General features: G+C 44.4%; 1 protein-coding gene across 1 annotated transcript; it reads right to left on the bottom strand.

Moving 5' to 3' along the window:
- Positions 1-1,922: 1,922 nt before the first annotated feature.
- On the bottom strand, positions 1,923-11,691 carry pigq (phosphatidylinositol glycan anchor biosynthesis, class Q; the record flags this gene model as incomplete). The annotated part of the gene is made up of 13 exons (XM_079564453.1): positions 1,923-2,179; positions 2,391-2,452; positions 2,532-2,646; positions 4,504-4,584; positions 5,837-5,948; positions 6,155-6,308; positions 7,296-7,422; positions 7,559-7,679; positions 7,755-7,886; positions 9,545-9,741; positions 10,966-11,159; positions 11,266-11,452; positions 11,539-11,691. The coding sequence occupies 13 exons, from the start codon at positions 11,689-11,691 to the stop codon at positions 2,027-2,029; spliced, it is 1,788 nt and encodes a 595-aa protein (XP_079420579.1). The 3' UTR covers positions 1,923-2,026.
- Between the last annotated feature and the right edge of the window lie 599 nt (positions 11,692-12,290).

Raw genomic sequence — 12,290 nt, forward strand, 5'->3', positions numbered from 1 at the left:
AATCTTTTACCGCCCACTTTAACCGAGCACACTTCCTCCAGCTCGGCTTTTCCCAAATCTCTTGGAAAAAAAGGTGCAAAAGAGCGACAAAAACGTGCAGAGAAAGTAACACAATAAAAAAATATGACTAAAGAGTGAAGAAAAAGCAACATAAAAGCCACAAAAGAGCGACAAAAATGCAATGAAAAACTGACAACAAACAACAAAGCAATAAAAAAAGAGACAAAAAAACGACAAAAATGTGATAAAAACGCGGCAACAACAACAACATTAGGATCAGTTTTGCAGGTCTTAGCTTTCAAATGAGGAGTTACACTGGCGGCTGTGAGCTCCAGTCGAGAAGCTTTTAGATTTGGGTAAAGTCGAACTGGAGAAAATGCGGTCGGTTAAAGTGGGGGGGAAGAGGTTAAACACAGGAAAAAGAATTGACTTTTGACCCCAAAAAAAAAAAAAACTGCAGCTGAAAGTTTTCGATCATAATGTTGGTATTTTTGTCACATTTACATGAATTACAAATTTACATTCATATCACATTTCAGGCCTTTATTTTGGCACAATTAATAGGGATGCACCGAAACCACTTTTTCTAAAACCGATACGAGTCCGAGTACTTGGATTTAAGTCCTCGCCGATACCGAATACCGATACGAGTACAAGGCATTTTCTTCAACATTCTTACTTTTTTCACAGATTGGTTTGTAATTAGTAAATTTACTCATGTACATTTCCTTAAGCAAAGTAGGCGACACTTTTAAGAGCAGTTATATTAGACTTGTGCTGATGCCATTTATTCATTTTATTTTTATTCAATATTATTTTTATTTTTATTGCACTGTCCATCATAGACAGAAAAGCCCATGTCCAAAAGCACCCAATGCCTGAGCTTTATTCATTTCTGTATTTTTATTTAACAATAGTATTGAGATGTTACTTAAATGGTCTCTTTTCGTCTTTACTTCAGCTCCTGTAGATTTTCTCGTGTGTTTGTAGTAACTTAGCGAGTAGCTACAGCGTTTTCATTGTTCTGCTGCAGCTCATTTTCGCTCATTTTCGCTTTAATTTGGATTTTCTGAGGACTTTTTAGTCGCTGGGTTAGTTTTTCAGATGAATAAACACCTGGGCATAAAACGGCGTCAGAATGGCCAAAACTGCTACTAGCCGCGAGCAACATTAGCAACGTTAGCCTGTATGTTGTAAACACTGCAGACGCTGCAGCTCTAACAACATTAAGCTCTGGTTAAATCCAGCTCAGACTCTGGTTTAGAGAGCGCAGTCTGTAATAAAGTCAGATCTATGTGGATTATTGTATTTACACTAAAGAATTCTCCAGTTTGTTGCTATTTTCTCTCCTCAGCTGAGAGCTGCGCCTCGTAGGAGCGCTGGCCGCACGTCAAGTGGTATCGGTTTCTGGTATCGGGACCGAGTACGAGTACAAGCATGTGGTATCGGCCCGATACCCGATACTGGTATCGATGCATCCCAAACAATTAATAACTTTTAAAGCCCCACAGAAACCCTGCCTGTCGACTGGACTGGATTGATCGAGTTGAGGACATTTCGTTTCTGCAGAAGCTTCTTTTCGCTTGTTTAGTCAAGAGCGAAAACAAACAGAAGAAAGAAATTTAGATTTAATGCCAGTTTGAATTCAACTTAATACTTTTTAAATGACACTTAACGAGGCCTTGATTCAAGCATGAATCATTTAATGAGGTTTAATGCTTTTTAATGCCCCACTGAAGAACTATATTGCAGCGCATTGACGAGTTTGAGACCAAGAAAACCTGCCCAGACTTAAATTAATGTCGTTTTTTGGGGTTATTTGTTCTTAAATGTTCCGCAGTGTGGCTTTAAGTTAGTTCAGCACCTCTACATGACGCTTTGTTTGATCGTTTCAGTCCTAAAATACTCTTGCTGTTAAAAGCTCTGTTCCGCTTGTGTCCAGTGGGGGGCGACAGAGTGAAGTTACCATTTCCAGCATTAATGTCTATGATCGCTTTGTTGCTACGGCCTCCCGGGGGCGCCGTTTTCAGTCGGTCTTGGTGGTCTTGTGTCTCCAGGGGTAGATCAACTCCCCCACGAACAGCTTCTTGGCGAGAGCGGCCCACGAGTCCCGGGGGTAACAGCTGTAGGTGGGAGTGCGGTACGTCTGCACCACGGAGCTGCTCTTCAGGGGGTTTATCTGGGAAAAAACAGGAGGAAAGTTAGTCAGCTTCACATTCACAGTCTGTCTCTGTTGAATTCTAATCATTTCTTTGAGGTGAAACGTGCAGTCATTTCCTTTACTGCTGTCTAGAGATATATTTGTCTCTATTCTTTTGTTTTCCCGACACCATTAGAGCCTAAACTGCACCCAGTCCTACAAAAGAAGTTTGTGATGAGACGACTCTGACCTCCATGAGCAGGTGAAGACATGTCCCCGGTTCATCGCAGAGGACTCTGAACTTCACTCCGTCTGCAGGAAAAACACACAGACGTTATCGTAGAGTCACGTGGTTCATCCTGAGTGAACCTGACTGGACTGGAGCTCGTACCTGCCAGTCTGTAGGGCCGGCAGACCCGGAGCCCCACAGCGAACAGAGGGAAGGAGTTGATGAAGTCGACCGTGAGGTGAATGACGCCCTGGAGCAGAACCACCACCAGCCGCAGCTAAACACAAACAACTCATATCATTCTGTTCAAAACACTTCTCTTTGGTCCTCATGGCCGGGAGCTGACACTCTGCAATAGCTCCCCCTGGTGGCCGGACTCCAAAAGACACTTCGAAAAACAGATGAAGACTTTGAACCTCCCGGACACTAGTTAAACACCTGGCTCCAAAGAGTTTATCTTCTAAAAACTCTTGTGATTCATGTGACGATGCTGGGCTGGGCATCACATTTTTAACCATGTTGTTTTTTGTATATTAGTGGGGCTTTGAAAAATCGGAAGTATTTGAGAAACTTCATCTACGTTTTTTAAAATACATCTTAAAAGTAAAAATGCGCACTTGCAGTAACATGGTGTACGGGGAGCTGGGACGATTCCCTTTGTCAATTATGATTAAGAAGAGAATGATCGGATTCTGGGGAAAGATGATGGATGGTGGGGAAACCAAGTACAGCCGCAAAATGTACAACCTGTTGTTGGACTTGTTTAGAAAAGGTGAATACATGTCTCCATGGTTACTGCAAGTGAAACAAATCCAGAAAATCACCAATGTTAACGTTGGTTGAAACTCAAAGTGGAACGAACCCTAAAGGACCAGTTTATGCAGAAATGGAGAGGAGAATGTGGCACTATGTCGTCTTGTGACGTTTATATGGAATTTAAGACCGTATTTGAATTAGAAAAGTATCTTTTGTGTGAGAATGTCTCCCACAGACACGCCATTTGTAATTTAAGAACCGGAAACAATCGACTGGCAAAAGTAGTGGGCCGATACAAAGGCATTGACAGAAAATTTTGCTATTGTAATCTCTGTAATGATAATGTTGTCGGCGATGAGTTTCATTTACTGTTTGAATGTTCAAATGCGGAAGTTGTCATTAACAGAGAAAAATATTTGCCAAAAGTTTATGTAAGACACCCTTCAATGTTTAAATTTATTTCACTTAAGCAAAATCAAAGTCAAAATGTAATCAGTAAATTTGGTACCTTTTTGAAAAAGGCTCTTCTTCTGTTAAAATGATATTTGTTATTACTTTGTTCTGTTTTGTTTTGCGAACTTGTGCTCCATACCATGGGTATGGTCGTGAGCACTGAAATAAAGAAAGAAAGAAAGAGACTACAACTATCACTAAAATGTCCACATATTTTAGTCGACTAAAATAGGATGATTTTAGTCTCCTTTTCAAACTTCCTCTGAAAATCATGTAAATTCTCTGCCAATGGAGCAGCTCTGAGCAGCTCCATGAAGCAGAGGACTTGATTAAATATGATTACAATGAATATTATAAATGCAAAGTCGACTAAATTTACTTGCAATTTTAGTCAACTAAATCTCGACTAAAATTGAATTACATTTTCGTCAAAAGACTAAGACTAAAACTAAAATATGTCAAAATGAAGACTGTTATGAGCAGAGATGCCTCTGCACCGGCCTGGAGGGAGCGCCACCTTTTGTGTTTGAAGACGCTCATTCAAAATAGAACGATTTTTAAGAGAATAAAAATAATTTACATGGACAACCCACGGACATTTATTTTAACCTGCAGAAACAAAGAAAAGCCTGATTCCCGCTGACCTGACAGCTCTGACGCACAGAGACCTGTCGTACAGAGACTCCGAGGTCGGAGTCTAGACGTGTAATTAGTCCAACATTTACCGCCCACAAGACTCACTGTCACTGAGCAGTGTGGGCTGAATGTGACAACACCGGCTTTTCTTTTACACCTCCAGCATCAGTTCAAAGTAGAATCCGGATTATTTTTTATGAGATCAAGTCTTTTTATGCTCTCAGCTGGTTATAAGTGTGGCTTTAATCACTTGTTATTTCATCAGACCCTCCTGTCCTGTGTTTCTCACCAGAGTGAAGACGAGGTAGTACAGCGCTGTGGTCGGCAGCAGAAACAGCAGAACCGTGAACAGCAGAGTCCCGATGAACAGCTGCAACAGGACAATACACAGCTTTAGCTTTTAGAAGAAAACACAATTGATTCTTTCAAATTTGTTTTCTTAAAGGGATGTTTCATGATTTTTGACATAGGGCCTCATTTCCTAGTTATCCAGAGTGTTGCTGATTTCTTGAGATATTTGTAATTCATGCAGTTCTTATATTTGAAGAGTTTCGTGGCGCTAGGCTAGTGCTAGGCTAGCACATTTCTATGGCATCAGCTAGCCTGCACTAAAGGGGGGGTATTATGCAAAATCAACTTTTTCAAGCTTTACATCATGTTATTATGTCATTCCCTCATTAAAAACCTGCCTGAAGTGTTGCCTTGGCACATTCACGTATTTTTGAGTAATCTGTAAAAACTGATGGCGGCCATTTTAGGGATAGGTTTGCCTGAGTCCTCCTAGGAACGCCCCCACCTCCTGGAGACGCCTCCGAGCTTTCGTCACCAGCCGAGTTACCAACCACTGCTCTTCAGCAGAACCCCCTCCCCACTGATGCCACAGACAGCGTGTGGAGGGGGCGTGTCTGAAAGAGTCAGAGGTTCTTAAAGAGACAGAGGCCTATTTCAAGACATTCGCTACAGCCATTTTGAGAGAGACATTTTATACAAGGCAGTTATTCTAATTTACTGCATTTACAGACCAACAGAAAGTTTGGTCATCATTGTAGTGTGATATAGACTGGTGCTGTGTGACTGAAAAAAGTAATACCCCCTCTTTAAAAACAGTGTGACCCGCTCCACAGTGCACATGAGGCGAATCACTTATAACACCAGACTAACCATATAAATGTCTGTGCCCATAGAATATTTTTTGGAATATAACTGACCTTGCATCACATGAATGATCACATTTTGAGGGACTATTTTCTAGCAGATCCCTCCTCCACCGCATAACTTATACAACCACGAAGCTGATGCTGCTCAAATATAAGGTACTTTCAATGAAAAATTGTTAAAATTATTCTATGGACACAGACATTTATATGGTTAGTCTGGTGTTATAAGTGATTTGCCTCAGGTGCACTGTGGAGCGGGTCAGACTGTTTTAAATGCAGGCCAGCTGATACCATAGAAATGCACTAGCCTTGCACTAGCCTAGCGCCTCGAAAGTCTTCAAGTATAAGAACAGCCTGAATGACAAAAAAAAACATCTCCAGAAATCAACAACACTCTGGATAACTAGGAAATGAGGCCCTATGTCAAAAATCCTGAAATATCCCTTTAATGCTGCGTCTGATCACCTGGTCGAGGTCGTAGGAGCAGGAGTCCACTCTCTGACGCAGAACGTTCCACTTCTTTCCCCTGAAGAGCCTCCAGAGCGACGACAGGCCGTAGACCTTCAGACAGTACAACCTTCAACACAGACAAGAGCGTCAGGCCCCAAACCCAACAGCAGCCTCACAGTTACATGCTATTTCACATTTTCTGCACATTCATAAAGAGAGAACCAGGGTGATAGGATGAACTACCAGCTGCTTCTAAAATAAATGGTATTTCCCTTTGAGGTTAGACCTCTACAGACGTGTTCTGAAGCGTCACGTATGTAGCGTGAGCTGTACCTGGCTCCGTACACGTAGAAGCAGTAGATGTGGAAGGTGAGCAGCGCGATCATGTCCGACAGCAGAGACAAGGCCAGACTCAGGCCCAGAGCGGCAGACAGACCCCCGTACCACAGCAGGCTCTCCACGAACGGAGACATCAGGTGGATGTAGCCTGCAGGAGAGCACAGGGAGGAGGAATCAGGAGGAGGAGGAGGAGGAGGAGAGCACAGGGAGGAGGAATCAGGAGGAGATCAGAATGAGGAGAGCACAGGGAGGAGGAATCAGGAGAAGGAGGAGGAGGAGAGCACAGGGAGGAGGAATCAGGAGAAGGAGGAGGAGGAGAGCACAGGGAGGAGGAATCAGGAGGAGATCAGAAGGAGGAGAGCACAGGGAGGAGGAATCAGGAGATCAGAAGGAGGAGAGCACAGGGAGGAGGAATCAGGAGAAGGAGGAGGAGGAGAGCACAGGGAGGAGGAATCAGGAGAAGGAGGAGGAGGAGAGCACAGGGAGGAGGAATCAGGAGGAGATCAGAAGGAGGAGAGCACAGGGAGGAGGAATCAGGAGATCAGAAGGAGGAGAGCACAGGGAGGAGGAATCACTAGGAGGAGAGCACAGGGAGGAGGAATCAGGAGGAGGAGGAGGAGAAAAAGAAAAAGGAGGAAAAGAAGGAGAAAAAGAAGAAGAAAAAGAAGAAGAAAAAGAAGAAGAAAAGAGGGAAAAGGAGAAAAAGAAGAAAAAGAAAAGAAGAGAAAAAGAAGGAGAAGTAAAAGGAGAAAAAGGAGAAGGAAAAGAAGAAGGAGAAGGACAACAAAAGGAGAAAAGGAAAAGAAAAAGGAGAAGAAGAAGAAAAAGAAGAGGGAGGAGAAGAAGGAGAAGAAGAAGGAAAAGTAGAAAAAGAAGAAGAAAAAGAAGAAGGAGGAGAAGAAAAGAGGGAAAAGGAGAAAAAGAAGAAAAAGAAAAGAAAAAGAAAAGAAGAGGAAAAGAAGAAGGAAAAGGAGAAAAAGGAGAAAAAGAAGAAGGAAAAGAAGAAGAAGAAGGAGAAGAAGAAGGAGGACAAGAAGAACACGAAAAAGAAGAAAAAGAGGATTCGGGAGAAGATCAGGAGGAGCAGACTCAGTGTAATGTCTAACGCTGCATGAACAGCACTGATGTCACTCACTGATCCAGAGGTGGATGTGGTAGAGGAAGAACCGGCCCAGGACCTGGTCCAGAGCTCGGTTCATCTTGAGTCCGGCCGGAGCTCCCATCAGCCACTGCAGCAGCGCGTTCAGCTCTTTGGCCACGTGCTGCAGGGCGACAAGACGGGGTTAACAACACACACGACTTCAGCAAAAGCACAGATACAAACATTAGTCCAGTAGAAGTAGAAGTGTCAGTGAAAGTATTTGCTGTAGATACTAGTTAAGTATTCAAAGTGTTTACGTCGGCGGCGGGCACCAGGGCGTTGGCGACTGCCGTGATGTGGTCGTCTCTGTAGAGCCAGGACATCAGCAGCACGCCCAGCGCCGCGTCCACCAGCAGCGACACGAAGATGTTCGCCTTCCTGTCTCACACACAGAGGAAACACATCACGAACCCTGATCCGCGCAGAGAAAAACCCGAGTGGCTCCAGACGCACCTCATGAAGTGGCGGTGGTCGGGCGCCGCCTGCGTGGACCACAGCGTCTTCATCTGCTCCGTCCTGTAGCGGAGCTGGACACACGTGGACAGCTTGGAGTGAAGGAACGGCAGCGGGAACACGCTGAAGATCCTGGGGACACAGTTACAACGTTTCATGAGTGTATTACAAGGCAGGGGTAGGCAACGTCAGGCACGGGGGCCAAATCCGGCCCTCCATCACAGAACCTCTGGCCCCCAAGATGATTTTGAGAAATATTATTGTGCAAATCAGAGATCAAATACCTGCTAAAGTAGTCTAAAAATGCTAACCTGGCCCGATGCCGTGCACATCTCTCGGCCTGCCCAGGTATGTGCACTACAGCTGCGTGCACGTGTGCTGTGCGTATAGTCGTGCACCTCTCACACACGGTGCTGCTGCCGAGTGCACTGCGCAGATGCTCCTATCCGAGCCTTAAATCAATAATTATTTCTCAGGTTTGTTTCGGGCTTGGGCGACAATTCAAGTTCATTGCTCGGGCTCGGGTTGGGCTTGATTTTTTTGGCCATCTAGCCTCTAGCGTGAGGCCTGTCTAACATCCCCATGAAGACTGTTCCAGATTTTAGCTTTAGCCTCACCGTGTTTAGTCCTGACTCTGGGAACCACCAGGAGACCCCTCCCTGAGATGGTTCATACGGGTGAAACATGTCAGAGATGGACTTTGGTGCTAAACCATGAAAAGACTTGTAACAAGCAGAGCTGTTTTAAATTCTATTCTCTGAGAGACAGGGAGCCAGTGCAGAGACCGGAGCACTGGACTAATATGGTCGTATTTCCTGGTTCTTGTCAGGACTCGAGCAGCAGCGTTCTGGATGTACTGCAGCTCTGGTAGCTCGTTTAGAGAGGCCAGTGAGCAGCCGTTACAGTCGTCTAACCTGCTGGAGACAAACACACGGATAAGTCTCTCTAAGTCTGGTTTTGACACTATTCCTCTGATCTTAGCCATGTTTTTCAGATGGTAAAAAGCTGCTGATGTTATTGCTTTGATGTGGCTGTTTAAAGGAATAGGCCACCGTTTTTACATGCTGAGATATGTTCTTACCTTAGCTTAGACGAGTTCATTTGTACCTGTCTGTAATAGTTTGACATCCGCGCAATAATATCTTCACTTTACTGTGTGGATGTCGAACTACTCCTGGTATTATTACGCCTTACAATATAGTTCCCCTTTTTATCCACTTAGAAAATCCACATTGTTTAATTTTGTGTAATAAGTGTTTCGTGTAACACTTCACGTTATCATATCCAAATAGGGAAACCGTGGAAGAGCTTGGTAGCTTCTATCCTCACCTGTTTTGGAGCTATAGAGGAGAGAGGGAGAGGCTAAATGCTAACGGCGTCTGTGCTGTGTGTACATGACTGAGGACATGCATGAAGACCAGACAGGTACAAATGAACTTGTCTAAGCTCAAGTAAGAACATATCTCAGTATGTAAAAACAGTGGCCTATTCCTTTAAGTTCAGGTCAGACTCAAGATGACTGATAACACTTTGCCTAGTTTAGTTGGAGAAAGTTGTTTTGCATTCACAAACTGATCTGTTCAAGGCAGCAACAGAGCGTATCTACATGTTCACCTGCCGTCATTAACACATGGATCTGACAGCAGGTGAAAGAAAAGAAAGAAGAATCTTAAAATTGACGACTGAATGAAGAATATCTGTCTCCACCCGCAGCGTCTCGCCTCATAACGCCACTTCCTAAACAAAAATGAACTGGTGCTGAGTTTGTGCAGACTCTCCCTGGTCCAGACCTGAGGCTCCAGAAGCCGCTCCACAGGTGCAGCAGGGCGCTGACCAGGGAGCACAGCGGGACGGCGGCCTGTTTGGACAGCTCCACCATGATGCTGGCCTCACGCCCCTCGCTCTGCCAGTGCGTGGACTTCACCGGACCCTCGTCAAACTTATCCAGGACGAAGAGCGGCTCGCTGCGGGACACGCTATCGAACATCTGCAGCACGAGACACAAACACAAAACGTACATAAGTCTTACATGGTTAATATTGATGTTTAGATTTATGTCTGAAGCTGAAAGAATCTCTGTGTTTGACTGCGTTATAAAGGTCAGGGCAGAACTGCAGTCTGCTGCCCCCTGCTGGTCATTCTGCCTGGACTGTGTTTAGCTTTAGCTCAGACTACACTGTTCCAAATCTTTACAAAGCTGTGTTGTCTGGTATTTGAGTTTATCTCTGAGTTCTGAAGGCCGTGACGAGAGGTCGACCGATATGGGCTTTTCCTAAGGCCAATGCCGATGTTTTTAGCAGGTTTTTCCAAAAGGCTTGTCTAAAATCCTGTGTCTTGAAGCTTCTAAACTGTACATGTCAGTGATGGCCTGTGACAGCAGGGGGCGCTTTATTAGAGGCATATGGCTGATTTATTCAGGACACGTTTAGTCGGTTCTTCAGAGGGAGCTCGTTTAAAGACAAAAATCAGCCGTCTCTCAAAATTATAAGCAAAAGTCTACAACATAAAATAAGATGCACAAACTTGTGACCGATTTTCAATGCAATGTTTTTCAGTTGTGGGAGGATCATTATTATTACCATTACTACTATAACTACTATTACTTTCAGCTTTTATTGGCATTAGATCGAGCAACAGCCGATATTAAAATACCTAAATATTGGCTCGATATATCAGTCGAACTCTAGCGGTGACTGAAAGATGGATTAACCAATCAGAGAAACACATGCTACGTCCGGCACAGTGGTATAAGCGAGACAAAAACACTCAATTTATAAAGAAATATCACAATGAAAATTCTCATCTTCTGCCAACGACTAATAAACTAAGCTTGATCTGAATGACAGCTGAATGGAGCCATAAAAACGCACTGGCTGAGCAGAGTCCCAAATACTTCTGCTTTTTAACACAAAGCAGTGAAAATGTGTCAAGGCAGGGCAAAAAAAATGTACAATATGGATGGAATCCTAATTTTTCTCCTATTTAATTTTCAACCAGATTTTTATGTTTAATATTTTAAAAATGTCTTTCACTGCGGTGGTTCATGAGACAATAAGAAATAATCAGCTCCTGAAGGAAATGAATGCCTTCCACTTTTACACAATTGAACACAAAATGGCCACTTTATATAAGAACCAGGCAGATAACTGAGACTGACCATAGGTTTTTTTAACACGCTCAGTGCAGTGTAACATGTGGATTCGTGTTGTACCTGTGTGAGCTCAGACGGAGGCTCGGGCTCCGGCTCCATCCGTCCGTCCTGGTCTCGATGGAGCTGAGAGAGCATCACTTTGCGCTGCTCGTAGTGAATGAAGATGATCTTCTCCTCGGAGTCTCCCTCCTCCTCTCTGTCCTCGTCTACCTCTCCTTTCTGTTCGGTCTTTACAGGAGCCTGGAAAACGCTGCCTGAACAAAGAAACAAACATCCGTGTGGGACATGACTTGTGGTTTGTTTTGATAAATGCAACACAATCCCAAGCTCTGTTTAACATCTTTATCTGTGACTCCTTACTGCGCTCCGTGTTGAGGACGCTGCAGCTGAAGCCCGTCTTCCCCATCTCTCGGCTGATCTGGAGCCAGCGTCTCTGGGGGAAGATGGTGCTCAGGTCCCGGAGGAAGCTGTCCACGTCGCCCTGACCCTCTTTGGGCAAACTCCACGAGCCGAGCACCGAGAGCTCCACACCGCTGCGGGCCTGCATCTAAACACACGGGGAACACGCATTACCGCCACGTCAAAACATTACAGCCGTAAAATAGATCATTCTGTGTTTAAGCCGGGGCAAACCTGTTGGATGTACTGCTTGACGCCGCTGGGGATGAAGGGATAGTGGATCACAGCGAGGACCACAGCGGAGTCGTGTCCCGTTAACCATCGTCCCACGAGCAAACCGCTGTCGGCGCGGTTACAGCACTGCGGGAAGAACACCTTCACCACCATCTTCACCGCACGGAGTCCCTGAGAGAAGGACAACAACATCACTCAGGCATCACCAGACAAATACTGTTTTAAATAAAGGTTGCCTAATGTCAAGCGCCTCTGTGAGCTTTATATGGAGTCAGTATTTTATTGATTAGATTCAGGAGCAGGACCACACCTCCACAAACCATTTTCCTTGCCACCCTTCACCTCGCCAGGGGCGGACTGGGACTGGACTCTTACCAGCCTGGGCCAAATTAGCGTAAATGCGACACTTCCACAAAGACATAAAAACAACAACAAACACCTCTTACCACCCGTATTAACCGAGAGCATTTTCTCCAGTTCGGCTTTACCCAAATCGAAAGGCTTCTTGACTGGAGAGCAACACTGTAACGCCTCATTTGAAAGCTAAAATCTAGAAAAGTGATGGTAACTTTTTATCGCCGCATTTTTTTGTCACTTTTTCCTTGCATTGTTGGTGTTGTGTTTTTGTCTCTTGTTTTTATTCTTTTTATTTTTATGTTTTGGATGCTGTTTTTAAATCGCTTTTTTCATCGCTTTGTCGTCACGTTTTGGTCACATTTTGTTGTGTTTTTGTCACTTATTTGTTGCTTTTA

Source organism: Gobius niger, assembly GCF_951799975.1.
Source record: "Gobius niger genome assembly, chromosome: 10".
Classification (NCBI taxonomy): domain Eukaryota; kingdom Metazoa; phylum Chordata; class Actinopteri; order Gobiiformes; family Gobiidae; genus Gobius; species Gobius niger.